A 22,714-nucleotide genomic window follows, 5' to 3' on the forward strand; every position below is an offset into this window, starting at 1 on the left:
AAGACCAGAAGGGACCATTAGATTATCTAGTCTGATGATCCAGGCCAGCCAATTTCACCCAGTTAGTTATCCCTGCTTTGAGCCAATAACTTGGGTAGACTAAAGTATTTCAGTCCTCTGGAGACTAAACTGTTGTGTTGCACAGGCAGATGACAGGCAAGACCAAGATGCCACCAATGCCCAAGGCCCCTGCAGTGGTAGCGAATTGGTTAGGTGGGATATATCCGGGTGATCCAGGCTCCAGGCAACTTTCAGCCTAAAGCACAGCCTAGTCTTTGATTTAAACTACTGAAAACTGGTGGGTTGGATCGCAGGGCAGAGGTAATTCCACGTATCACTGGGATATCCCCAAGCTGTGTTGCTGAGCTTCTGTAAACCAGTTCAGATTGTGGGGCTGTCATTCAGGGGCATTGAGCTGCCACCTGAGTGTAGCTAGAAAGCAGAAGTGTCCCAAGTCTGCCACTTCTCTGCTGTCTGGGAGTTCAGATGAGTAGCTAATGTCTCAAGCCTTCTTCTTGCAGTGGCAAAGCGAGTCTACTTTCAAAAAGAAATGTCAAGAAGACCGATTCAGGGAAAAGTGATGGTGCCAGCTATGAGGTGCCCGGATCTCCTGAGGACATGGAGAGGAACCAGAAAATCCTGCAGTGGATCATTGAAGGAGAGAAGGAGATCAGCAGGCATAAGAAAACAAGCCATGGGTAAGGGCTTGGCAGAGTAGAGCCTGCATACCATTGTACAGCAGCATTCCTGGGGGCAGTGGGAAGAGGTGTGAGAGCACAGTTATGAGGGCTCAGCTCTTCGGGAGCCCTGCATCTTGTTCGGGCACCCCATGTGGGGATGGCCGGAGTCTGTATTGAGATGCCACAAGTTCATGACAGGTGTGTGGGGTTTGGTTGTACAGACAGGGTGTTTTGACTCCGAATAAAATGACTAAACGCGTTCTCATGTGCCTAGCTGTATCGAAGCGCCAACAGCCCTAGCTGAGCCTGGTTACAGGGGTTCTCAAGAACCACTCCTCAGACATGGAGGGCTGGAAGCAGGCGCCCTGGCAGTGCCAGCAGGTGGCTGTGTTCAGTTCCATGCCCTCCAGAGTCCCAAGAGCTCTGGCTTACCAGGATGCACTAGCCCTGGAATATATTCAGCCCTTTAATGTGTGGGCAGAAAAGAGACTTTCCCAGAAGACCCTTTCTAACTCAGCAGATCTGCTCCCTGTCTGGCTGGATTCAGAGTTGTGGCTGCTTGGCTTGCTGGCAGCACTCAGCCGTGACTTCTCCAGCCAGCCCTGAGAGCCAGCAGTTTCGGGAGCTGGATACTAGTCCGGCTGCACACGATCAACAGAATTATGAACTAAGTGCTGACTGCACATGTGGCCAACTTAAGCTGCACCCTGGCAGTGCAGGATTGGATGTTCTGGGTGTCTACTGTACCTGCAAGAAATTCCAGCACTTGGCTTTACCATGCTAGTCTCCTTTTTGCTCATTGATAGTCTCTTGTTTTCCTCTCTCCCCCTGTAGTGGTGCCCACAATTGTCTGGCTGCATAGCATGTTAATGAGACTCGAAGTGCCAGGCCATGGCAAGTTTGAGCTACTGATTATGAGTCACCCTGTGCCACTGGTTCTGCTTGAGAAGGACCCTCACTGTGCTGCAGCGCTGACTGCACATGGATATGCCAAAAAATAGTGACAGACACAAGGCAGAGGAGATAATATCTTCTACTGGACCAACTTTTGCCAGTGAAGGAGATATGCTTTTGAGCGAGAGAGCTCTGTGTCAGCTCGACAACTTGTCTCTCTCACCAACAGAAGTTGGTCCAATAAAAGCTATTACCTCACTCACCTTGTCTCTCTAATATCCTGGGACCGACACAGCTACGACAACATTGCAAAATATAGTGAGCAAATGGGATACATAGCCTGGAAATGGAGCCATCACTTACCAGTGCATGCTCTATGGAAGTCTATTAGGAGAATTTTGAAAGAGAATATTCTTCGAGTAGTGTCCCCGTGGGTGCCCCACTCGCCTACCATTAGAGACTTTCATTAGTGGTGTCCGTTCATCCCACACACTCGCTGCTGATATCCTCATGCCCCCTCCCGCCCCCCAGCTATCTCAGGCTGTATGGGCAAACTGTCCCCAGTTCCTTCTGACCCACCACAGCCTGAGACAGAGCTGAGCATGTCTTCATTGTGCGTGCCTCAGCTGCTTGCTGACTTAGTTCTGAGTTTGTTTTACTTTAGCTGCTTAGTTTGGTAGTTAGTTACTGGTTATTTGAGAGAGTGTTTTATTTCCTCCAAGGAAATCCTCCATGCAAGGGGCATACCCCTTCTCCAGGGTTTAAACATTGCCTCTCACTTAGAGAGGCTATCCCAGTTAATGACAGACACTCTAAGTGCATTCGCAGTCTAGGAGAGTCTCACATCTTACAGAAGTGTAACTTCTGTTTAGCCTTCAAATCCAGGGCACTGAAGAACCGGAAAATCAAGTCCCATGTAAAACTAAGCCCCCATCTACAGCAGCACCACCTGTGAAGTACTCAAAACCCTCAGTACCATCCTACAGGGACAAGCGTGCTGGGCCGTCAATACTGCAACGCCACTCGGCACCACAAGACTTTTGGTACCCGAAGGACTTACCGGTGACTGCTGAACGAGAGTCTCTGTTTCGTGCAGGTAACAAGCATCTCTTGGTACCAAGAACCACTTTGTCTCCGGACCCTTATACGTCCCGGTACCATCACTTCCTCTTTCGCTCAGTGCTCCCCCGTTAGAGGAAGAAGAGATCGATGATGGAGACCTACCTTCAGTATTATTGATATGTCTCCAGGGTTCTGGGTACCCATATAAGAACCCCCTTTTTCTTGAGCTGTCTGGTTTCTCCAGAGAATTCCAGAATATGGTAGAGGATTTCCCATTTGATGGTCTGAAGTTGTTCACAGAGAATACCAACGAATCGTTGCATACCCTGAAAGACTCCAGGGTCACATTACATTTGTTAGTTATCTACACTCTGCAAACAAAAGAAAATTCAGTAGATGACAAACGACTCGAATATTCCACCCGATGCAATTCTCTGGTTTTCAGAGATCAACGGAACCTCCAAAAAGAGACGTAGCCTCCAGAGATCCTCTAACCCACCCGGCACAAATTCATAGCAGGCTTCATCTTCAAAGCACCAGTTTTGACAGGATGATGTAGGGTTTGGACCCTCCCCTCTCTTTAGCCTGTCAGCTCCAGTGATTTGCCCACCTCCCCCCATTTGGAGACCAACTCTCCCATTTCCGACAAGCATGGGGGTGTATCACCTTGGGCAAACGGGTGCTGGAGATAATATCATCAGGCTACACCATCCATTTTATCTACCTCTCTCCTCCTCATTCCCCTTCCACATCCCTCTTCAGGGACGCGTCTCATGAGCTCTTAACAAGACAGGAAATAAACTCCCTCCTTTGTTCAGGAGTGATAGAGCTGGTCCCCACTCAACACAGGGGAAGGGGCTTCTATCTGAGGTACTTCCTCATGCCAAAGAAAAATGGACTTCAGTCAAAAACTGTCTACATCAACTTCTACATCACATAGCAACTTGCACTTTTGTGGCAGAACATGCAAGATTACTCTTCACTGTTTCCAGGGGTGCCTTAGATCAGTTTACTCACCAACCAGACAGCCTAGATCAGTGGTTTTCAATCTATGGCCATGGATCCCAGGGGATCCACAGACATGTCTAAGATTTCCAAAGAGGTTCACACTTCCATTTGAAATTTTTAGGGGTCCACAAATAAAAAAGGTTGAAAGGTTGAAAACCACTGTCAACAAACAGGTTCAGTTCCTCAGTGGGTGAAATGCTCCCTAGACTGGTGGCAGGCTCATTGCAATATAGGCACAGGAGTTCCCTTCCTACAGCTGACACCAATGGTAACCACAACCATGGATGCATCTCTGTTAGGATGGGGCACGCACCTCAATGCTGTCACAGTATAGGGCAGATGGCTACCCCAAGAAACCACCCTCCACACCAGCCTGTTGGAGCTCAGAGCAGTTAGAAATACCTGCCTTCATTTTCTGCCTCTCATCAGACACAGGTCTATCGGAGTCATGAGAGACAATGGGGCCTGCATGTTCTGTATCAACCAGCAGGGAGGCGTGAGATCGCCTTCCCTGTGCACCAAAGCAATAAGGTTATGAAACATTGCATAAGAATTCTAGCAGTATATCTCCTGGGCAGGGAAATGTCACAGCCGATGCTCTCAGCAGGTATTTTTCCCAAGACTACGAATGGGAGTTGTATTCCCAGTTTCTTGTTGGCATAGTTCAGGCTTTGGGGTTTCCAGAAACGGGACAGCTACAGACAAAAAATGCCATCTGCTCTGTTCAAGAGGGGATTAGGTCGCAATTTCTTAGGGGATGCCTTTCTCCTCACTTGGATGATAAAGCTGTTTCATGCTTTTAGGACTATTTAGAAAAGCTGGATGAGCACAAGTCCATGGAGCCGGATGCGCTGCATCTGAGAGTGCTAAAGGAGTTGGCAGGTGTGATTGCAGAGCCATTGGCCATTATCTTTGAAAACTCATGGAGATCGGGGGAAGTCCCGGATGACTGGAAAAAGGCTAATGTAGTGCCAATCTTTAAAAAAGGGAAGGAGGAGGATCCTGGGAACTACAGGCCAGTCAGCCTCACCTCAGTCCCTGGAAAAATCATGGAGCAGGTCCTCAAGGAATCAATCCTGAAGCACTTAGAGGAGAGGAAAGTGATCAGAAATAGTCAGCATGGATTCACAAAGAACAAGTCATGCCTGACTAATCTAATTGCCTTCTATGACAAGATAACTGGCTCTGTGGATGAGGAGAAAGCAGTGGACATGTTGTTCCTTGACTTTAGCAAAGCTTTTGGCACTGTCTCCCACAGTATTCTTGCCAGCAAGTTAAAGAAGTATGGGCTGGATGAATGGACTATAAGGTGGATAGAAAGTTGGCTAGATTGTCGGACTCAACAGGCAGTGATCAATGGCTCCATGTCTAGTTGGCAGCCAGTATCAAGTGGAGTGCCCCAAGGGTCGGTCCTGGGGCCGGTTTTGTTCAATATCTTCATAAATGATCTGGAAGATGGTGTGGATTGCATCCTCAGCAAGGTTGCAGATGACACTAAACTGGAAGGAGAGGTAGATACGCTGGAGGGTAGGGATAGGATACAGAGGGACCTAGACAAATTAGAGGATTGGGCCAAAAGAAATCTGATGAGGTTCAACAAGGACAAGTGCAGAGTCCTGCACTTAGGACGGAAGAATCCCATGCACCGCTACAGACTAGGGACCGAATGGCTAGGCAGCAGTTCTGCAGAAAAGGACCTAGGGGTTACAGTGGACGAGAAGCTGGATATGAGTTAACAGTGTGCCGTTGTTGCCAAGAAGGCCAATGGCATTTTGGGATGTATAAGTAGGGGCATTGCCAGCAGATTGAGGGATGTGATCATTCCCCTCTATTCGACATTTGTGAGGCCTCACCGTGTCCAGTTTTGGGCCCCGCACTACAAGAAGGATGTGGAAAAATTGGAAAATGTCCAGCGGAGGGCAACAAAAATGATTAGGGGACTGGAACACATGACTTATGAGGAGAGGCTGAGGGAACTTATGAGGAGAGGCTGAGGGATTGTTTAGTCTGTGGAAGAGAACAATGAGGGGGGATTTGATAGCTGCTTTCAACTACCTGAAAGGGAGTTCCAAAGAGGATGGAGCTAGGCTGTTCTCAGTGGTAGCAGATGATAGACAAGGAGTAATGGTCTCAAGTTGCAGTGGGGGAGGTTTAGGTCCGATATTAGGAAAAACTTTTTCACTAGGAGGGTGGTGAAACACTGGAACGCGTTACCTAGGGAGGTGGTGGAATCTCCTTCCTTAGAAGTTTTTAAGGTCAGGCTTGACAAGCCCTGGCTGGGATGATTTAGTTGGGGATTGGTCCTGCTTTGAGCAGGGGGTTGGACTAGATGACCTCCTGAGGTCCCTTCCAACCCTGATATTCTATGATATTCTATGCTTTTCCCCTGGTGCCTCTGATTCTCAGAGTTGTGAACAAAATCAGACAGGACAAGGCCAGAATTATCCTAATAGCCCCATGGTTGAGGCAGGCATGGTTTTTTTACCTGCTTCACCTAGACACTCCTCTACTGCTCTCCCAGGATGACGATCCACTGCTGCATCCCAATCTGAGCATTCTTCGCCTCAAGGCATGACTCCTTGATGGTTCATGGGGTTAGTCAGCTTGTTCTGCAGAGGTACAACAGATATTTCTAAATGGTAGGAAGGAGTCTACCAGAAATGCTTACTTTCAAAAGGCGGAGATGATTTAGTGACTGGTGTGAACTCCAGGGAGCTGTTCCCAAATCCACCTCTCTTCTGCTTGTTCTGGGTTACCTGCTGCAATGAAAGCAATCTGGACTGTCAGTTAGTTCTCTCAAGGTTCGTTTGGCCACCTTACAGCTTTTCATGCCACCATTGTGGAGTTCTCGCTGTTTCCTCACCCTACAACTGTAAGGTTCATGAAAGGTCTGGAAAACCTTTCTCCACAGATGAAAGTCCCCACCCCAGTTTGGGACCTTAATTTTGTTCTTAATAATGTCATGAAACCCCCTTTTGAGCTGCTGGCAACCTGCCCTTTACTGTATTTGTCTATCAAGACTGCCTTTTTAGTGGTTATTACATCAGCCCTCCGAGTCGGAGGGATCAGGGCCTTCATGGCAGACCCTCCTTTAACAGGGTTCTACAAGGACAGGGTTTCCTTACTGCCACACTCCAGGTTTCCTCCTAAAGTGTCTTCTGAGTTTCATCTCAATCAGATCATTTACCCACCAGTATTCTTCCAAAACCCCAGAATTCCCATCTGGAGACTGCTTTCCGTGCTGTAGATGTTAGCCATCAATCTGGATATGACTAAATCATTTGTAAATCTAGACTGTTTGTTTCATTTGCAGACAGATCTAAAAGGCGTGCTGTTTCTGCCCAAAGGCTATCAAAATGGATTTCTGGGGGTATTACTGCTTGTACGCTGCTGCCAGCATTCCACCCTGTTCTGGTGTGGCAGCTCACCCTGCGAGGTCTCAGTCTAGATGTAGGCTTTACTTCAAAATGTCCCGGCATCTGAGATCTGCAGACCTGCTCCGTGATGGTCCAGGCACTACGCCTGAGTCGGTGCCTCTAGGTCTGATGCAGCAGTTGGCAATGCAGTTCCGAAGCTGCCTCCATCTTATGGGGATGCTGCTCGGGAGTCACCTGAATTGGAGCACCCATGGGGCACTACTCGGAGAATAATAACCTGTGCATTGACTGTAGTTCTTCGAGATGTGCCCCCTATGGGTGCTGCACTGCCCGCCCTCCTTTCTCCTCTGCTTCGAAGTTTCCTTCGGAGGCTCAGCAGTGGAGAAGGAGCTGAGGGCAGTTCGCCCATGCAGCAAGGGGCATGAGGATATCTGCAGCGTGTGCATGGGCTGAATGGACACTGCTAACGACAGTCTCCAATCGAGAGCACGCGAGGCACCCAGAGGGGCACATCTCGAACACCTTACTGCACAGGGGAGTGACCGCTCTTTTTTATCTAACTCCTATTAGTTTTATTTACATGGATTGGATGTCTCATATGACTCATAAAATAGGTCCCAACCATATGTGACCCCAGGTCCCATTTTGTAGGAAGCTGGTTGCTCTCCCCAGTGGCCTTGAAAAATTCCATCTCAGACGGTTCCTTGGTACCCCCCTAAATCCTCCCTAGTGCTGGAGCTGGATGTATAGTATTCTCCATTCCCTCCTAGCTGGGTGACAGTGCAGAAAGTGCCCAGGGTGGCTGGGCGATCGCTGTGTCTAGTCGGTGAAGCACTGAGAGCCATCAGGGGACATGCCTGCATGGGTCAAATGTTGTTGTGTTTGTGTGTGAAGCTCCTCAGGTGCCAAGAAGCAGCTGGCCCATGATATGCCCAGACCTCTCTCCATCGAGCGCCCTGTCGCTGTGCACCCCTGGGTCAGTGCCCAGCTCAGGAACATCGCCCAGCCTTCTCACCCGTTCATTCAAGATCCTACCATGCCGCCCAACCCAGCCCCCAACCCTCTGACGCAGCTGGAAGAAGCACGCAGGCGACTGGAGGAAGAGGAGAAGAGGGCTGGCAAACTGCCCCCCAAACAGAGGTGAGATGATTTAGTCTGGTCGGGTGGAGAGGGGAGGGGAGGCTGTTCTGAAGCAGAACCTAGAGGCGAGGAGGGAAGGACACGGTGACCCACTCAGCTGGTCCTGCTGCAGTTATCAGGATCTACCAGACAAAGGCGAGTGGCAGGTGGTTAGAAAAGAGCACGTTTTGGAAGCCATAGGACACTGCATGTTCTGTAACACCTCATCCTTTCAACAGCAGGGAGCATCCCAGGGGCCTAGGAGCAAAAGCCAAAAACTGCCTCGAGAATGGGGAGCAGGGCCTTTAGATGGTGGGGCTGGAAGGGATCCCCTTGCTCTAGGCACAAGGCAAAGTCCTGTTTTAGTTCCTGGAAAGGAGCTGTGTGAGCAGTTCCTAGAGCAGTGCCTGGGATGGGGGCTCTACAGGGTTGACCTCTCTCACTGCCCCAGCAGTGTGTACGTGGCTTCTGGCGGGGAGGAGCTCACTTGTTTTCATGAGGTCTGCAGTGCTTAGTTGATTTAAATGGGGGTGTGATTTTTAATGGCCTTTATTTTCTGTGGTGCAATGAAGGGACTTCCTGAAGTTGGCAACTGTAAAACGATCACTTTTTGTTGGTGTCCTTAAAAGTCGAAATGGCAGGTGGTTCTCGTGGCAGGAACAGAGAAGGGAGAGGCAGAAACACTTGGTTCTACCTGGTAGAACCTGGTAGAACATGGTAGAACCATGGTAGAACCTCAGAGTTACAAACACCTTGGGAATAGAGGTTGTTCGTAACTCTGAACAAAATGTTATAGTTCTTTCAAAAGTTTACAACTGAACATTGACTGAATGCAGCTTTGAAACTTTACTATGCAGAAGAAAAATGCTGCTTTTAACCATCTGAATTTAAGTGAAACCAGCTCAGGTTCCTTACCTGGTCAAATCTTTTTTTTTAAACTTTCCCTTTATTTTTTAGTTGTTTACGTTTAACGCAGTACTGTACTGTACTCCCCACTTTTTTTGGTCTCTGCTGCTGTCTGCATACTTCTGGTTCCAAACGAGGTGTGTGGTTGACTGGTCACTCTGAGGTTCTACCGTAGTTCTGTTCTGGCACTGATTCACTGTACAGCCATGTTCAAGTCACTTTGCCTCTCTGTGACTCAGTTTCCTCATCTATCAAGCAGGGGTAATAGTCCTGTCCCTAATGTACCTTGCAAGAGAGGTGTGGGATTAATCAGCATTTACGTAAACGTGTTGAGCTCCTGAGATGAAAGGCATTTGAGAAGTACAAGATAATTAATGCTAGTGTCTGAAAGCCTTTCATTGCCATGAAATACCTTTTTAAATGGCAATTGCAAACAGCCGCTCATGCAGTGTTCCAGAGACATGAAACTTCAGTGTCTGCCTACTTAGAAACTTAGACATAATTTTTCAAAGGCAACCTCTAATTGCCTGGTTTCAATTATTTTCTCATGTAACTGCCCTATGGCCGACTCAGAGCAATGTTTACATGAGGTTTAGATTGACAAGTTGTAATTAAAGGGCATTCCCAAGTAGGCTAAGCCCCAAATATCCAGCCTGCCTATAAACTGGTGTGATCAGATAGGGATTGTCCTCTTGGCTCTGAAGAGCATTTCAAAGAAGCACCCACCCTCCCAGAAATGTATAGACACAGACACATGGCCTATATACAGATTCCCATGCTACCTGCAGAATTAAAATAATATAGCAAGTATAGTAAACAACATTCTCTGTAGAACCTACATGGTGGTGTGTGGTGTTTGTTATTGTGGTACTCTAGGACAGGAGAATAGGCTGCATAATCAGCTGCATTCTCAGGGCTGTGCTGCTGAGCTTAGTCGGGCAGATGCTCACACACAACAAGCAACCTCCCCAAATGGGTGGGCATATTGCCCCTCTGTTGAGGACACAGGAATGAAACAAACCTGTCTGTTGCATGGAATGTGCCAATAAGGATGGTTTCATTTCTGGTTTCTGAGAGAGTCTTGGAAACTGGAGAGAATAATACAGCTGTCATAAAAGGCAAAGGTGCCTGTGTCCTTTGTGGGTAGCCTGTTTAGTGACCTACGAGAATGCATGCAGGAGTCCTTGGAGGAGCTAAGAGTTCCTATCAGTAGAAATGTCCCTGCTGAATTGTATTGCCTGGAGAAACCCTGATGCTCACATGGAAACATGTTTGGGCCAGTGTCCCCTTTAGAGTCCATGCCCTTGTAGGACTAGCAATCCAGGGGACTTGAAAATAAGATCTCTGGGTAATGGGGTGTCCTCATTCTCTGAGGGCGGGAAGGTGAGATACAAAGGCTGAGATTCAAGCATATGGAGAAAGTCCCAAGAAACCAAGTTAGTAAAGGATAGCTGTTGGCTAGGGACAGCTAGCTCTAACAGGAGGTTGTTTCCATGCAGCATTGTACACCCCTTCAGGGACGCTGGCCCAGCCTCATGGCATAGAATCATAGATGTATAGGACTGAAAGGGACCTTGAGAGGTCATCTAGTCCAGTCTCCTGCACTCAGGGCAAGACTATGTAATAACTAGACCATTCCTGGAAGGTGTTTGTCTAACCTGTTCTTAAAATCCTCCAATGACAGAAACAATTGTGTATTAACTATATTGATTACCTAAGAATTCCCAGCTAACACTCTAAGGTTTGGTAGGTTCTTGTCCCAAGATCAGGCCCAGTATTACTAGAATCACTTGGGATCCCTGGCGTCCACAGTTGCAACATTTGCACTTAGCAAAAACGTTCTGGATTTGCAATAGTTTTATTAAAAAAAGAAAAGGAGTACTTGTGGCACCTTAGAGACTAACCAATTTATTAGAGCATAAGCTTTCGTGAGCTACAGCTCACTTCCTCAGAAGCTTATGCTCTAATAAATTGGTTAGTCTCTAAGGTGCCACAAGTACTCCTTTTCTTTTTGCGAATACAGACTAACACGGCTGTTACTCTGAAACCAATAGTTTTATTAACACAGATAGCAAAGGTACAAACACTCCAACCCAACGAGATAGAGAGAACATAGAATGAGCATCTGAGCAGCCATATACTCACTCCATCCATTGCAGAACAACCTGAAGTGTTAATCATTATTTTCCATGTCACCATCACCCGTGGTCATTGTCTTGGCCTGTCCCAGGCATGCAGGCTGTGATACAGCTTTGATAATGTGTTATACTGACTCCACTAAGTCTAATGCGTATTCAGTAGCATTTCAGCCCCTCTTCCTTATTTGAACTTCCACACCCCACTAATGTTGGGGTGCCCTTCTCCCATAGATTACTAGACCTTTTACCTCAAGCTTATTAGCACATATGTCAATTAGTTACCATGGTGTTTTTGTGGTTGGACTGACATCTGATGTCCGCAGAATCCCCAGAATGCTCGAACCAGCTTTATCTGGCACATTGCAGTATCTATTTTCTAAATATCCACAGTTTTATCGCACTTCTTATATCCTGAGGTGTTGGGCCATGGCTATCTTGTGATAACCTAATCTGGGGTCATTTTATTGGTTAGCTGCTTACATCAAATTGTTCTTTGCCCCTGAGGCCTTGTTTGGCTACATTAAAAATCTTACCGGCCTGAGGCTTGTAGGCTTTTGCATTACTTCCTTAATCCATGCCTATATCACACCTGCCTGTACCTGTAGACTACGCCTTTTAAAATGCCATTCACTTCAGCGGGGAGCCACTGCAATGGAACCAAAAGCCCAAAGAAACAGTGGAGTTTGGTAGAGACTCATTCTTTGCTTTGGGAAAGCAGAGAGAGCTTCCCTACAGAGACCCTGCCTCGGGGGACTCCAGGGTCCGCCTTTGAAGCAGGAGGGAGGGCACAAGGAACAAGTTGGCCCTGACCATTCTAAGAGAGCAAAACTCTTTGACCCCTTCTAGGAAGGTTAATTTCCCTGTCAAATTGACCGTATTCTTCACATGTTTACCTTCTCTGTAAGCTGTCCCCTCCTTCCTAAGGGACCCTCCAGAAGCCTCACAATCTCTTATGCTGTCTCCTAAAAAAACCTGGCTGCTCTAGAGAAAGGTGAGCAATGTCACTCGGCAGCATTCTAGCCACCACTGTGTTCTGGCTCTGGATGTGAAGCGTGTGTCTGTACCCAACTGTAATGACAGCCAAACCTTCCCGCAACAGAGATTAAACTCTTATAGCTGGACAGGCCCTGCTCTCCCTATGCGGAGCCCTGCTGCGGGAGGTGCAGGCTTCCTTGGGAGCTGTTCTGAAGCTGTTAGGTGTTGGGTGCACAATGATCCCTCCCCCTCCTCCCCAGTTATTAAAGACCCCAGACCCAGGGACGCTCTTCTCTTTCTGCCTGTACTGATGTCTCTGAACCATTTCTCTCACCTCCGGTGCACAGCCAGTTTCTTTAGCTTGGTCCCAGTGAGATGTAGGCAGCCCTTAGGCAGGTGGTGGTGTGTATCAGCTGTTCAGACTGACAGCTTCTGCAAGTGGCACACTAGTTTATACCCAGCCCAAGCTCCCCATCCAGCAGACGTTCTAACGTGCATTTGATGTGTAATGAATGCGGCCATGGCAAGGGCAGACACTCAGACCTCAGGCTAGTCCATTTGCTCTGCCTCTGCCCAGGAGTAACACAGCCCTTATAACGCTACCCAGGCACAGAGTCCAGTGCAGAGTAGCAACAGCCTTGGTGCCACGGGCCTTCCTTCCTTCCCTGTCGAAACGGCACCTCTTTCACGTGTGGCTCCAGCATGATGCAACTAGGCCGCTCATCATAATAGCCTGTTAGATAGTCACAAGGGATGGGGAACAGGTAATAATGAAGTGCAACTGCAATGAATCATCTTAGTGCAGCATTAAGACATCCTCTTTGCTCTCAAATAGCATTTCATGTTCAGAACAGAAGTAACACTCGATCACTTGGAGCTGTGTACATGGAGTGTAACTCAGCGTCACATTTCCAAAGCTGACAGTACTGAAAAACCACTAGCTCAGTGGGGCTGGGAGCCCTATAGATGCATCCGCTGGGGAGGAGGATGGAGCATTGTGATGGAGTATTTATACATTGTCCTTTTGAACAGTCCAAGCCAGCAGGACAGTCAATAATGGCACATTGGACAAAGGTGGGGCTCGGGAACCTTCCTTGGAATGGTGAAGGGCTGGTGCAAAGGGTTCGTGAGAAGAAGTCTGGTTTATTATAGGGGTCAGAGATTACAGTACTTACAAACAGCAGCCCCTGAGCTGCAGTTTCAGGAGGAAAGCGTATGTTGGGTACGTTGATCACCCCAATAAAATGTTCTGCTCCCAAAAGCAGCAGCTCTGAGACTTTTGATCTTGTTCCACAAACAACAGGGTTCCTCACATGCTAGACGTTCTGATCATGGCTCCTGGAGTGTTTGCGAAGAAGCACCTTGTGCTGCAGTCTTTCTGGTTTGTTGCCTGCTCTTTGTGGTCCTGGAGCAGGCGTGTCACAAGGAGCTGCTTCTCTATCAGGGTTGCTGCCCCAGAGATGAGAGCGCCTTCTGTGCCCAGCCAGTTTGGTCAAGCCATCTTTTCTTTTTGTAAGCTGTTACATTTTGGATGGATGTCCAGTCAGGACACCAATCTGTTTTTTTTTTCAGAAGGTCTGTATTTAAGGCTTGTTTATAGCTTTTAAAATCAATTAAGGTTGAGGCAGAGAGATTCTGCATAGCTGGACCAAACCCTGTCCTGTTAAAGGGTACAGAGAGGAGGGGTGCACAGCTGACTTCAGCAATTCAAGCAGTGTTCCCAGCATTCATTTTTCTCTTGGAAATCAAGTCAGAGAGCGGGCGAGACACATTGCACAGGCAGGTCTCTTGCTGTGTGTAGCAGAGGTAGATCTCATGTGGAGTTTAGGAGCGTTCTTGTGGGGAGGGGGAATGATTGACTACTCCAGCAATCTATCTGCCTGGCTGTGAGTAAGGGCTGGGCAAGTGCTTTGGCAGCGTGTGCTGGGATGCCCTGATGCAAAGAGCTGGTGTGTGAGTTCCTGACCTTCGCACCACCAAGGAGTTCGGGAAAATGGTCCTTGCTCGTACCCTGGAATGCCCCATTGAGTGAGCTCCTTGTGCCGGTGCCATACTGTACTGTAATCTTTAGCAGCAATGGAGGGTAGCCACGTGTTTCTAGTTTGAGATTGTTCTTTAGATCCAGTGTGGTTGCACTTCTGTTAGGCCAGCTTGTATTCCAGTGCTGAATGCGGTACCCACTGTCCCTGACCTGTATCTTGCCAAGTCTGAGTAGGTGTCACTGCTCTTCCTGTGTTCTCTGTAAACCGTTGTCTGTTTGTCCCAGTGCTGGCCGCCCACACTGCTTTGATTTATGGCAAAAGTTGGGGGGGGGGGGGTTGGTGGTTTCTAGGCCCATAAAAAGTACCAGAGTCAGCGTTCCTAGGCATTAGCAACCCGTGCCTGTGCTTTGGAAAGGAACAGACGCTCTCCTAGCCGTGCCTAGAACCCAAGCCTGTTTTCCATGGCGTTGGCATTTCTTCCTCCCTTCTGTTTTGAGAGGTCCTTGGAGTAAGGGAGGCACCAAAGACGTGCTCCAGCAGGGCACAGCATAACTGTCGGATTCTGTTGCTTCTCCAAGTGGGAACATGGTTTACAGGCGACTCAGATGGGCCGAGAAGGGTTTTAGCCAGCGGTCATTCCCCTCCCCTGCATTCCCCCCAGCAGAACTGCAGCAGCCCCTTTCTCAGCTCTAGGAAGAGGGGACGTAGGATCTCTTGAGTTTCCCCGCTCTTAGCATGTTCAGTTAACAGCCATTTGTGAGAGAGCCGTGGCCACCTGCGTCAAGCTGCTGCCATCTCTCCCATACTCACGCTGCCCTGATGGAGCAGGGCCCTGGTGGGCTAGCAAGGCTGCCGGCGTTTGTCTGTGTTCCTCGGCGTTCTCGTTCCCAGAACAGACTGAGCGCTCTCTGTCTCACAGGATGAACAAGAGCTTCTTTACCCATCACTATTGTGGGCAACATGGATTAAGCCTGTGGATGGCATCTGTAACTTGCATAATCTGTAGCACACAAATGCACAGCCCAGGCCTCCGAGGCACACATCTCAGCCATCCCTGGAGCTAGGAGAGTTGGGAGACACCTAAGGAGTGGGAGGTTTTCCACACCTCTTTGATTAACTTTTGGCTCAGAATTTGCCTGACGGTATGAACTGTTTTTACTTTCATTGGAATGCGTGTTTTTCCCAAGGATGGTTCCATTTTTGAATGCTCTCCTAGCTACCGGGCAGCCTATGCTTTGTGATGCGGCTTGGAGAGGCTGTGAAGCTGTGCTGGCAGTGGGGGGCCCCGGGTGCTTAGAAACCCTGCACTCTTTTTCACAGGCTCTTCTGAGCAGAACGTGTACCAACAACAGTTGAGCTGCACTTCACACCTCAGGGCTTTGAAAGGAGGCAAGAAGTGTTTCCCCTGCCCAGGTTTTCCATGTCGATCTTTACATAGGCATGTCATAAAAAAGTCACTCTGCATGTGAGCCAATATTTAAAGGTTAAGGTCTCGGTTATTTCCAAAATAGCAAAACTGGGGTTAACTCATGTGCTTGGCAAATTCTGTTTTTATAGTGAGTTTCCAGTTATATAAATATAAAACCATCCTTTAATCCAGTCCACTGTATTGTAATTTTCAAAGCTGCCAAACTTATATGGATTTCAGAGCAAAAGCTGCCTCTGGCTAAGCCCACACATGCCAAGTGGTGAATTTGTCTAAACTTTATGAATGAGAAGAGCACAGCTGAAAGGCGTTATAGAAGTGCAAAGCGCTATTATTGCCCGGCGTATCCACCTTTGAAAATAGAGTTCTTTGAGTTGTGATGCGACAGCCAGAACCATAGCACCAGCTAACTCAGTACCCTGGCTTGTGCATAGTGAACACTTTAAGAGGTTCCAAAAATAATAAGATTGAAAATGTGCCCCCCACGCCGGGAGCATGACCACCTGCTTTCACTCCCTGCTTTCACTTTCACTGGCATGCGGGCTTTTGGGGGGACTGTTAACAAAATGCTACCTAGGATTTGTCACACAGCTCCCAGGGGCCTTGCCCTGATTGTGTAGCCTCCAAACCTCCAGAAGTGCATTCATACACACAGCTGCTTTGCGGATTCAGGGGAGCATGTGCTCCTCCCCCTGAAACCTTTTACCAGCTCCCAGATTGTGTAAATTCAAAACCACTTGCTAAATTAGCTGCTGATAGCAAGGGGGTGCCCCTCTATAATAATGGACTGAGTTATCTCTTTGATTTGCTTCTTTTGAGGATGTTAAAACATCCGAAAAGTTGTCTTGGCAATAAGAAAACAAGTCCTGCCCTCAATAAGTCAGTCTGCCTTATGCATTTCTGTATGTAAGAGTAAGAGAAATGATCCGGTTTGTGTAGACTAATGAAACACCATCCTGATCTGGAGCAGACAGGCTGGCAGTGGCCGTGTGTTTATATTGTAACTGTGGATTCAGGGCTGTCCAGGGAGCATTCCCCGCGGACTTACACGGCTAGCGCCAGGACCCAAGAGAGAGGGATTCTGCAGATTGCTCAGAAATCATTGCTGTCTCTCATATGGAAAGGAAATTTCTCTTCTTGCTTTTTATTGCGCTGGAGGGGGAATGCACAGCAGATTACAAACTACGGCAGCACTAGATTCCCTCTTAGCAGACTCTGAATGCCCTGCTGTGCTGATGCGCCGCGTGGCCAGTCCATGATTTGTAGGAGGGTGTAGAAGCGTGCCACCTGGGCTCTGCAGACACAGATTGCCTCTGGAGGCGGCGCAGTCATCAGGAATCACGCACCTGTCTGTCTGTACAGGTGTCCCGTGCTAGCAGCGCTCCCGCCGGCTCCTGCAAAGGGACACTGAGCTCCTGCCCTGAGAGCCGAGAAGGGCTTGTTAGCACAGCCCCCTCCCTCTCATGCTTGTGGGAGCCCATGAGCCCTCTTCCTCAAACGGAGTGGTGGGGAGTGATTGAAATATGCCACAGCTGAAGTAGAACCTGCATCCTCTCTCCCTAGCAGGAGCCCCATAGGGTCTGTCTGTCAGCCTGACCCTCCGTACCTGTATCTGGGACTAGCAAGCTGTGCTAGCAACCCCATACTGCCCTGATGGGCTAAGCATGCTCATGCAGGTGAGCTCAAGCTCACCTTTGGAGAGGATGCTCCTCATAATACTTCACTGGTGACTAGCCCCTGTCATCCAGGAGTCAACATGACTTTACAAATATGAATCAGTATTAAACCTCAGCACCCCCTCCTGGCAGGCAAGCATTATCTCCCACTCTCTGGAGAGCCAGGGGCTGAGACGCGGAGAGCTCCAGTGGGTTACCAAGGTCACATTGCACCGTGAGTCACTGACAGAGCCAGGGATCAGCCCCCCAGGCTCCTGGCGCCCAGCCCCACTCCTCATTAGACCCCGTTCCCTCTGTTACTAGGGCTAGGGTTCTGCAGCATGGGTCCCTCTCCGTCTGTATACAGACAGTCACTGGGAGACTGGGAGTCTGCTGGGAGAACTGGGGCATGGGCTCTCTTAGATAAAGCCAGCCACTGGTTACAGCAAAGGGGCTCTTCTTCCCAGGGCAGTTCTTGTGTGTTCTCGTGTGCAGTGGCAGAGGGCGCATCCCGCCCTGGCCCCATGACTGATTCCTGTGCTGTCAGGGAGGATTCTGTGTTTCGGTTCCCAGTGCCTATCCGTGCTCTGCTTTGCTATCACCCTGGCAGAGCTGGAGCTGCCTCAGGGCCAGTGGCTGGGCTCCAAACACCTACATTTCACAGCAGGGCAGCCTCTGCCCACTGGTGGGCAAATGAGGAGCTAGAGACAGTGGCTGTGCGCTTGTGGGGCTGGGCTCCGGGCCAAGCCAGCTACCAGAGGGGAACGAAACCTGCATCCCCACTTTATCCATCCTCCTCTCAGGCAGCCAGTGTCAAACTTCTCCACAGCCCAGGCCCTTGGAGGGCGCCCCCCTCCCCAGCTCTGGGAGGGACAGGACCAGCTGATGGAGTGTCCTGAAGAAGGACCCCAGTTTTAAAAAACCAAACGCCATCCACCCCACAAGACAGAACGGCTCTGAGTGAGGGTGTTCCCTCCAGGGCCTGCTCCGTGCTGTCCAGGCCTCTGTGGGCATCGGTTCTTCCCTGACTGACTGTCGTGGGCCGGGCTGCTGAGTTTCTGCTTCCTCCAGGGCAGTCCAGGAGGCAAAGGTCGGACCTAGGATGTGCCTTTTGGCCCTGGCTGATGCTGGAAATGAAGAAATCAGTCCAGAGGGGGAGAGGCATTCCCCCAGCAGGCCAGCAGTCAGCAGAGTCCCCCTGTGGCCTTCCTCAGTTCCTTGCCACATGTGACGGCTCAGTGGAGCAGGAGACTCCTAATGGGACATGTCTCCCATTTCACTGGGGAGCTGGGAACCAATTCCCTGACCATGGGACTCCAGGAGCCCACCAGTCCCATGTCAGCTGGTCCCCAGGAGCCTGCAGTGAGCACTAACTAAGGCATACTGATGTCTTCCATTAACCCACATCTCATGTTCCCCTGTGGCAGCCAAACTCCTTGGAGCCTCCAGCAGCGTCTGCCAGAACGAGCCACCAGGCCCGATGTCATTACTTAGTGGGAATGTTCTTGTTTTTCATGGCAGGTTGAAGCCCCAGAAGAGACCAGGCAATGGCGCTTCCCAGCCATGTGAGAATATCGTGGTCGCGTACTACTTCTGTGGAGAGCCCATCCCTTACCGCACCTTGGTCAAGGGGCGCGTGGTGACGCTGGGACAGTTTAAGGAGCTGCTCACCAAGAAAGGGAATTACAGGTAAGACAGAGGAGAGACCTATGGTAAAGTCCATTCAGCTCAGCCTGCTCCTAGGTCTCTGCTGTCCACACACGGCCACGTTCACCTTTTGGCTCTTCCTCCCCTTTGCCCCTAAGGCGGGTGTCAGGGCCTCCCTCTGAGACTGCAGCACTAGCTCTTTACTGTCTACGTTCCTTAGTACCGTGGATGTCATGGGATCTTGGCTCGCAGTGATTCTCCAGAGACGGAGCCATGCAAAGTAGACGAGGCAAGGGACTGCCCTGGGGAGGTGGTGTTTCTGAATCAGCCGGGGACGCTGTCTCGCTGCAATGCCAGGATGCTAAACCTAAAGCAGCAGGTGTCAGTGGGAATCATGGGGGTGCGAAGGAGACTAAGGGGACAAGGCCCCTCCTATCCCAGAGCAACCTCCTCCCCCCCAGGCCCTCTGCATATGGTGGGGTTCTCAGGTATGTGCTCCCAGTATTTCAACAAGGGCCCTTCTCTGAGCCTGTACTGAACCCCATGTTCCAGCAAGGCAGGGACTGCTGGGGGGTGGGGAGGAGCTGGGAAATCTTTCCCAATTTTAAAAAGAACAGTTTTCTCAACCCTTAAGCAAGGAGGGAGGCAGGATCATCGGGCAGAGAGCTTGCGGTTCAGAAAAATAAGCAGGCTCAGTCTCTGAGAAGCATACGGCTAGTCCAGCGCAGGGCCGTTGGAGGGGAGAGCGAGTGCCACGGCAGTGTAGGCTAACTCAGGGCAGGGGCAGAAGTATCGTTGAGTCCTAGGAATATGGCATCCCAGGCAGAGATGTGCTAGCAGGATCCAGAGAGAGCTGAAGTCATCCATGCTACCAGCGAGCAGGCAGTGGTGTGAGTGCTTTGCCCATTTGTCTCTCCCAGCAGAGACAGATTAATGAGACAACTGCAGGTGATGCGATCAGAGGTGCTCTCCCTGGGGCTCTGTTCTGTGGCACTTCCTCCTGCAGTGCTGCAGCTGTCATTAGCCGTGAAGCACAAGTGAGAACACCCAGTGGCTAAGGAGGTTTCTTGTGTGTGTATTCTTTAAGAGGCAGGTAAAATGGCCTGCCAGGAGCTAATTTAAAGAAGGGTGGATCAGGGCAGGAATTCGGCCTTGGCCCTGAACATGTGCGTACTGTGTGTTATTGAAGTGACGAGTTACGGGTATTTTAGGGGTTTGGTTCCAAGCTACGCTTGTGCCGTGCTGCAGTCCAGATGGGACAGTTCAGCTGCTGAACTCTTTGCAGCCACGTGATCAGGGCAGACAGGGCAGTTTGGCCTGAGCGTGTTTTTTCGAGAGCAGGGTCTGGCTTTGAAGAGTGTTACAACAGCAATTGCTGCAAGCAAAAACCTGCTTGTGTACCAAGCCAGCAGCCCCCACCAGGCCCCAGACTCTGCTCAATGGAGGGCTGCCTGGGCTGCACGCCAGTTGCATAGAGGCCAGTTGCATTGTAGGACCTGTAGCCTCTCCGAGCCATAGCTCTAGCCTCAATAGGAGAGCAACTTTGGTCCGTACTGTGGGACTGTTTATGGGGTGGGCTGAAGGACCCAGCTGGTCAGCCTCTGATGCTGGGAGTATAGTTGGTGTAAGGGCCACTCCCACTGTATTTGTACTAGGATTGGCAATGCCTGCCTTGGTGAGCCAGCCATCACCTGCAAAGCTTATCAAAGGAACATATGGCTGGTCCTTGAGTCCAGTCCCTGCTATCGCAGGCACCTGTTATCTCTGCTGCCATGCTGCTTCTGTAGGGGAGGGTTTGGTGGGAGGGCAAGAGAGAGGCTTTTAGTTCTGGCTCTGGAGCCAATTTGGGTGTTTTGGACATTTATTCCTGTTTATCACATCCACCCCCCAGGGCACTATCACATAGGAATTAGGTGTACGGCATGCTTGGGTTTGAGTCAGTGTGTGGCTTCCGAAGCCTATTAGGGCCCATGGCTGGGGCTGGTGCAGCCCCTGGTGGGTGGGACCCTGCAGGGTTCTGGGCTGCTGCCAAGTGGGTGATCCGTTCACGTGGCCACCTCTGCTCTGCAGGTATTACTTTAAAAAAGTGAGCCATGAGTTTGACTGCGGAGTGGTGTTTGAGGAGGTGCGCGAGGACGAGGCCACCCTGCCCATCTTTGAGGAGAAGATCATTGGGAAGGTCGAGAAGATTGACTAACGGGAGAGCCAAGAGGCCTGGGAAAGATTTTGGAAGTCTCAACAGTCTAGAGCAGATCCAGAGTTGGTGCTCTGGGAGGCACAGATCCCTCGGTGCTGGGCTGACCCAGGCTGAGGGAGGCACCTCGATCCCTCCCAAGGACTTCCAGGAGCTACACGTTGCCAGTGGGAGGAGTTCCACCACACAGACTTGCCGGTGGGATCCCCGCCGGGCTCCCTCTCCAGACAGAATATTACGTGTATTGTAGCATTGTACAGTTGAATTAGAAAGTGTAATATGACTTGTTTACTAAAGCTGCATATTTTTGATATATTGTAATAAAAGGAAAATCTTTTCAATGTCACAGTGCTCTTATGTAAATGTAAGACGTACAGGTACTTCGGAGCTCACCCAGCGTGTACAGCCATCTGTCCAGCTCGGCATGGAGCCTTGCCTTCATCCGACCCTCCCCGTATCCTGACAGTGGATGGCTTTTAGTTGATGCTACTGTGTGTGTGAGGTGGAGAACTCCCTCGGGGAAGTCCACATAAGCTGCTATCTCAGATGCTGATATGGAAGCCGACACTTTGGCTGGCTCACACTGACAATACAAAGGCCAGAGTAGTGCGGGGTTGAAAACCTGGGTTTATGACCTATTAACAAGCCACTTTTAATCTGTTTACCTTGCCCATGTTTTAAGCTACCAGATCTCCTAGGAGTTTTTTCTCCAAGCGTTCTTGTGACTGAGTAAGCATTGGAGGAGAGGGCTTGTATTTAGGAGCTCTTAACACCGTGATCTTTTGTTAGAGCACCTACTGCGGCTGGTTGTTGCTGGAGTCCATGAGTGTCTGGTTCCTGCAACTCGGATGCATCCCAGTGAGTGTTAGCTACAGTCCAGCCAGGAGGGGGCACCCTGGAGCACGGAGCACCAGGATTAGGGATGGGATCGGCGGGTTCCGTTTTAGTGAGAGCCTTCTTTGTGAACTGCCGTCTCCTGCTCTTTTCTCTGCAGATAAGAGGCGATAGTTGGAGAAGTCTGATGACACCTGCTCCCAGCCATAAGCCTTTCCCAAGCACATGCTTTGCCGGAGGTCTCTCATCATATGTAATTAGCAATCAGAGAGCCCTCCATTCACGCCTCTTAGAAAGTTGCACCCCGCCATAGGGGTTGTTGGCTGTAGATCATAATAATTTGTTGTGCTGTGGCCATGGCATGTCGGCCCTGCCAATGCTGAGACCTGACGTGGAGACTTAGCCAGAGCGAATGTAGTGCAGAGAGAAAACCACTTGGAAACTTGCAGTTTCTGTTCCACGCGGCCAGGAAAGGAGAGAAATCTCACCATGGACTCTGCAGGTCGATCTCTTCTGGTAGCACTGCTGCTAATACCTGAATCCTCTGAGAAAGGGCGCTCTGGAGAGACTAATGAAGGCGCTAATCCCCAGGAGCCGAAGGCAACCTTTGGCTGTATTTGTGGCCACGCGGTAAAATAGAGCTGTTTCTGCATGTTTCCCCCTCGATGGGCACATGTGGGACCATTTATCATCAGTAGAGCTGCCCAGGAATCTCCTGGGAGGTTACACCCCCTAAGGAGAGCAGTCACCCTGGCTGCAGAGAAGACAGGACCCTCAGGGAAGGGTCCCAAAGGGCCAGTGTTTATTCAAAAGCAAG

At 49.8% G+C, this 22,714-nt stretch overlaps 1 protein-coding gene across 5 annotated transcripts in view; it reads left to right on the plus strand.

The window, feature by feature from the left end:
• AXIN1 (axin 1) overlaps positions 1-21,404 on the plus strand; it is a 177,410-nt gene extending 156,006 nt beyond the window's left edge. For all 5 annotated transcript variants that reach the window (XM_073362703.1, XM_073362701.1, XM_073362705.1 and 2 more), the window contains 4 exons: positions 522-698; positions 7,916-8,161; positions 18,744-18,911; positions 20,940-21,404. In XM_073362703.1, coding sequence (XP_073218804.1) covers positions 522-698; positions 7,916-8,161; positions 18,744-18,911; positions 20,940-21,066 — 718 coding nt within the window. In that variant the 3' untranslated portion in view covers positions 21,067-21,404. The remainder of the gene's footprint in view (positions 1-521; positions 699-7,915; positions 8,162-18,743; positions 18,912-20,939) is intronic.
• Positions 21,405-22,714: the final 1,310 nt, after the last annotated feature.

This window comes from Lepidochelys kempii, chromosome 10 (genome assembly GCF_965140265.1).
Source record: "Lepidochelys kempii isolate rLepKem1 chromosome 10, rLepKem1.hap2, whole genome shotgun sequence".
Lineage (NCBI taxonomy): Eukaryota > Metazoa > Chordata > Testudines > Cheloniidae > Lepidochelys > Lepidochelys kempii.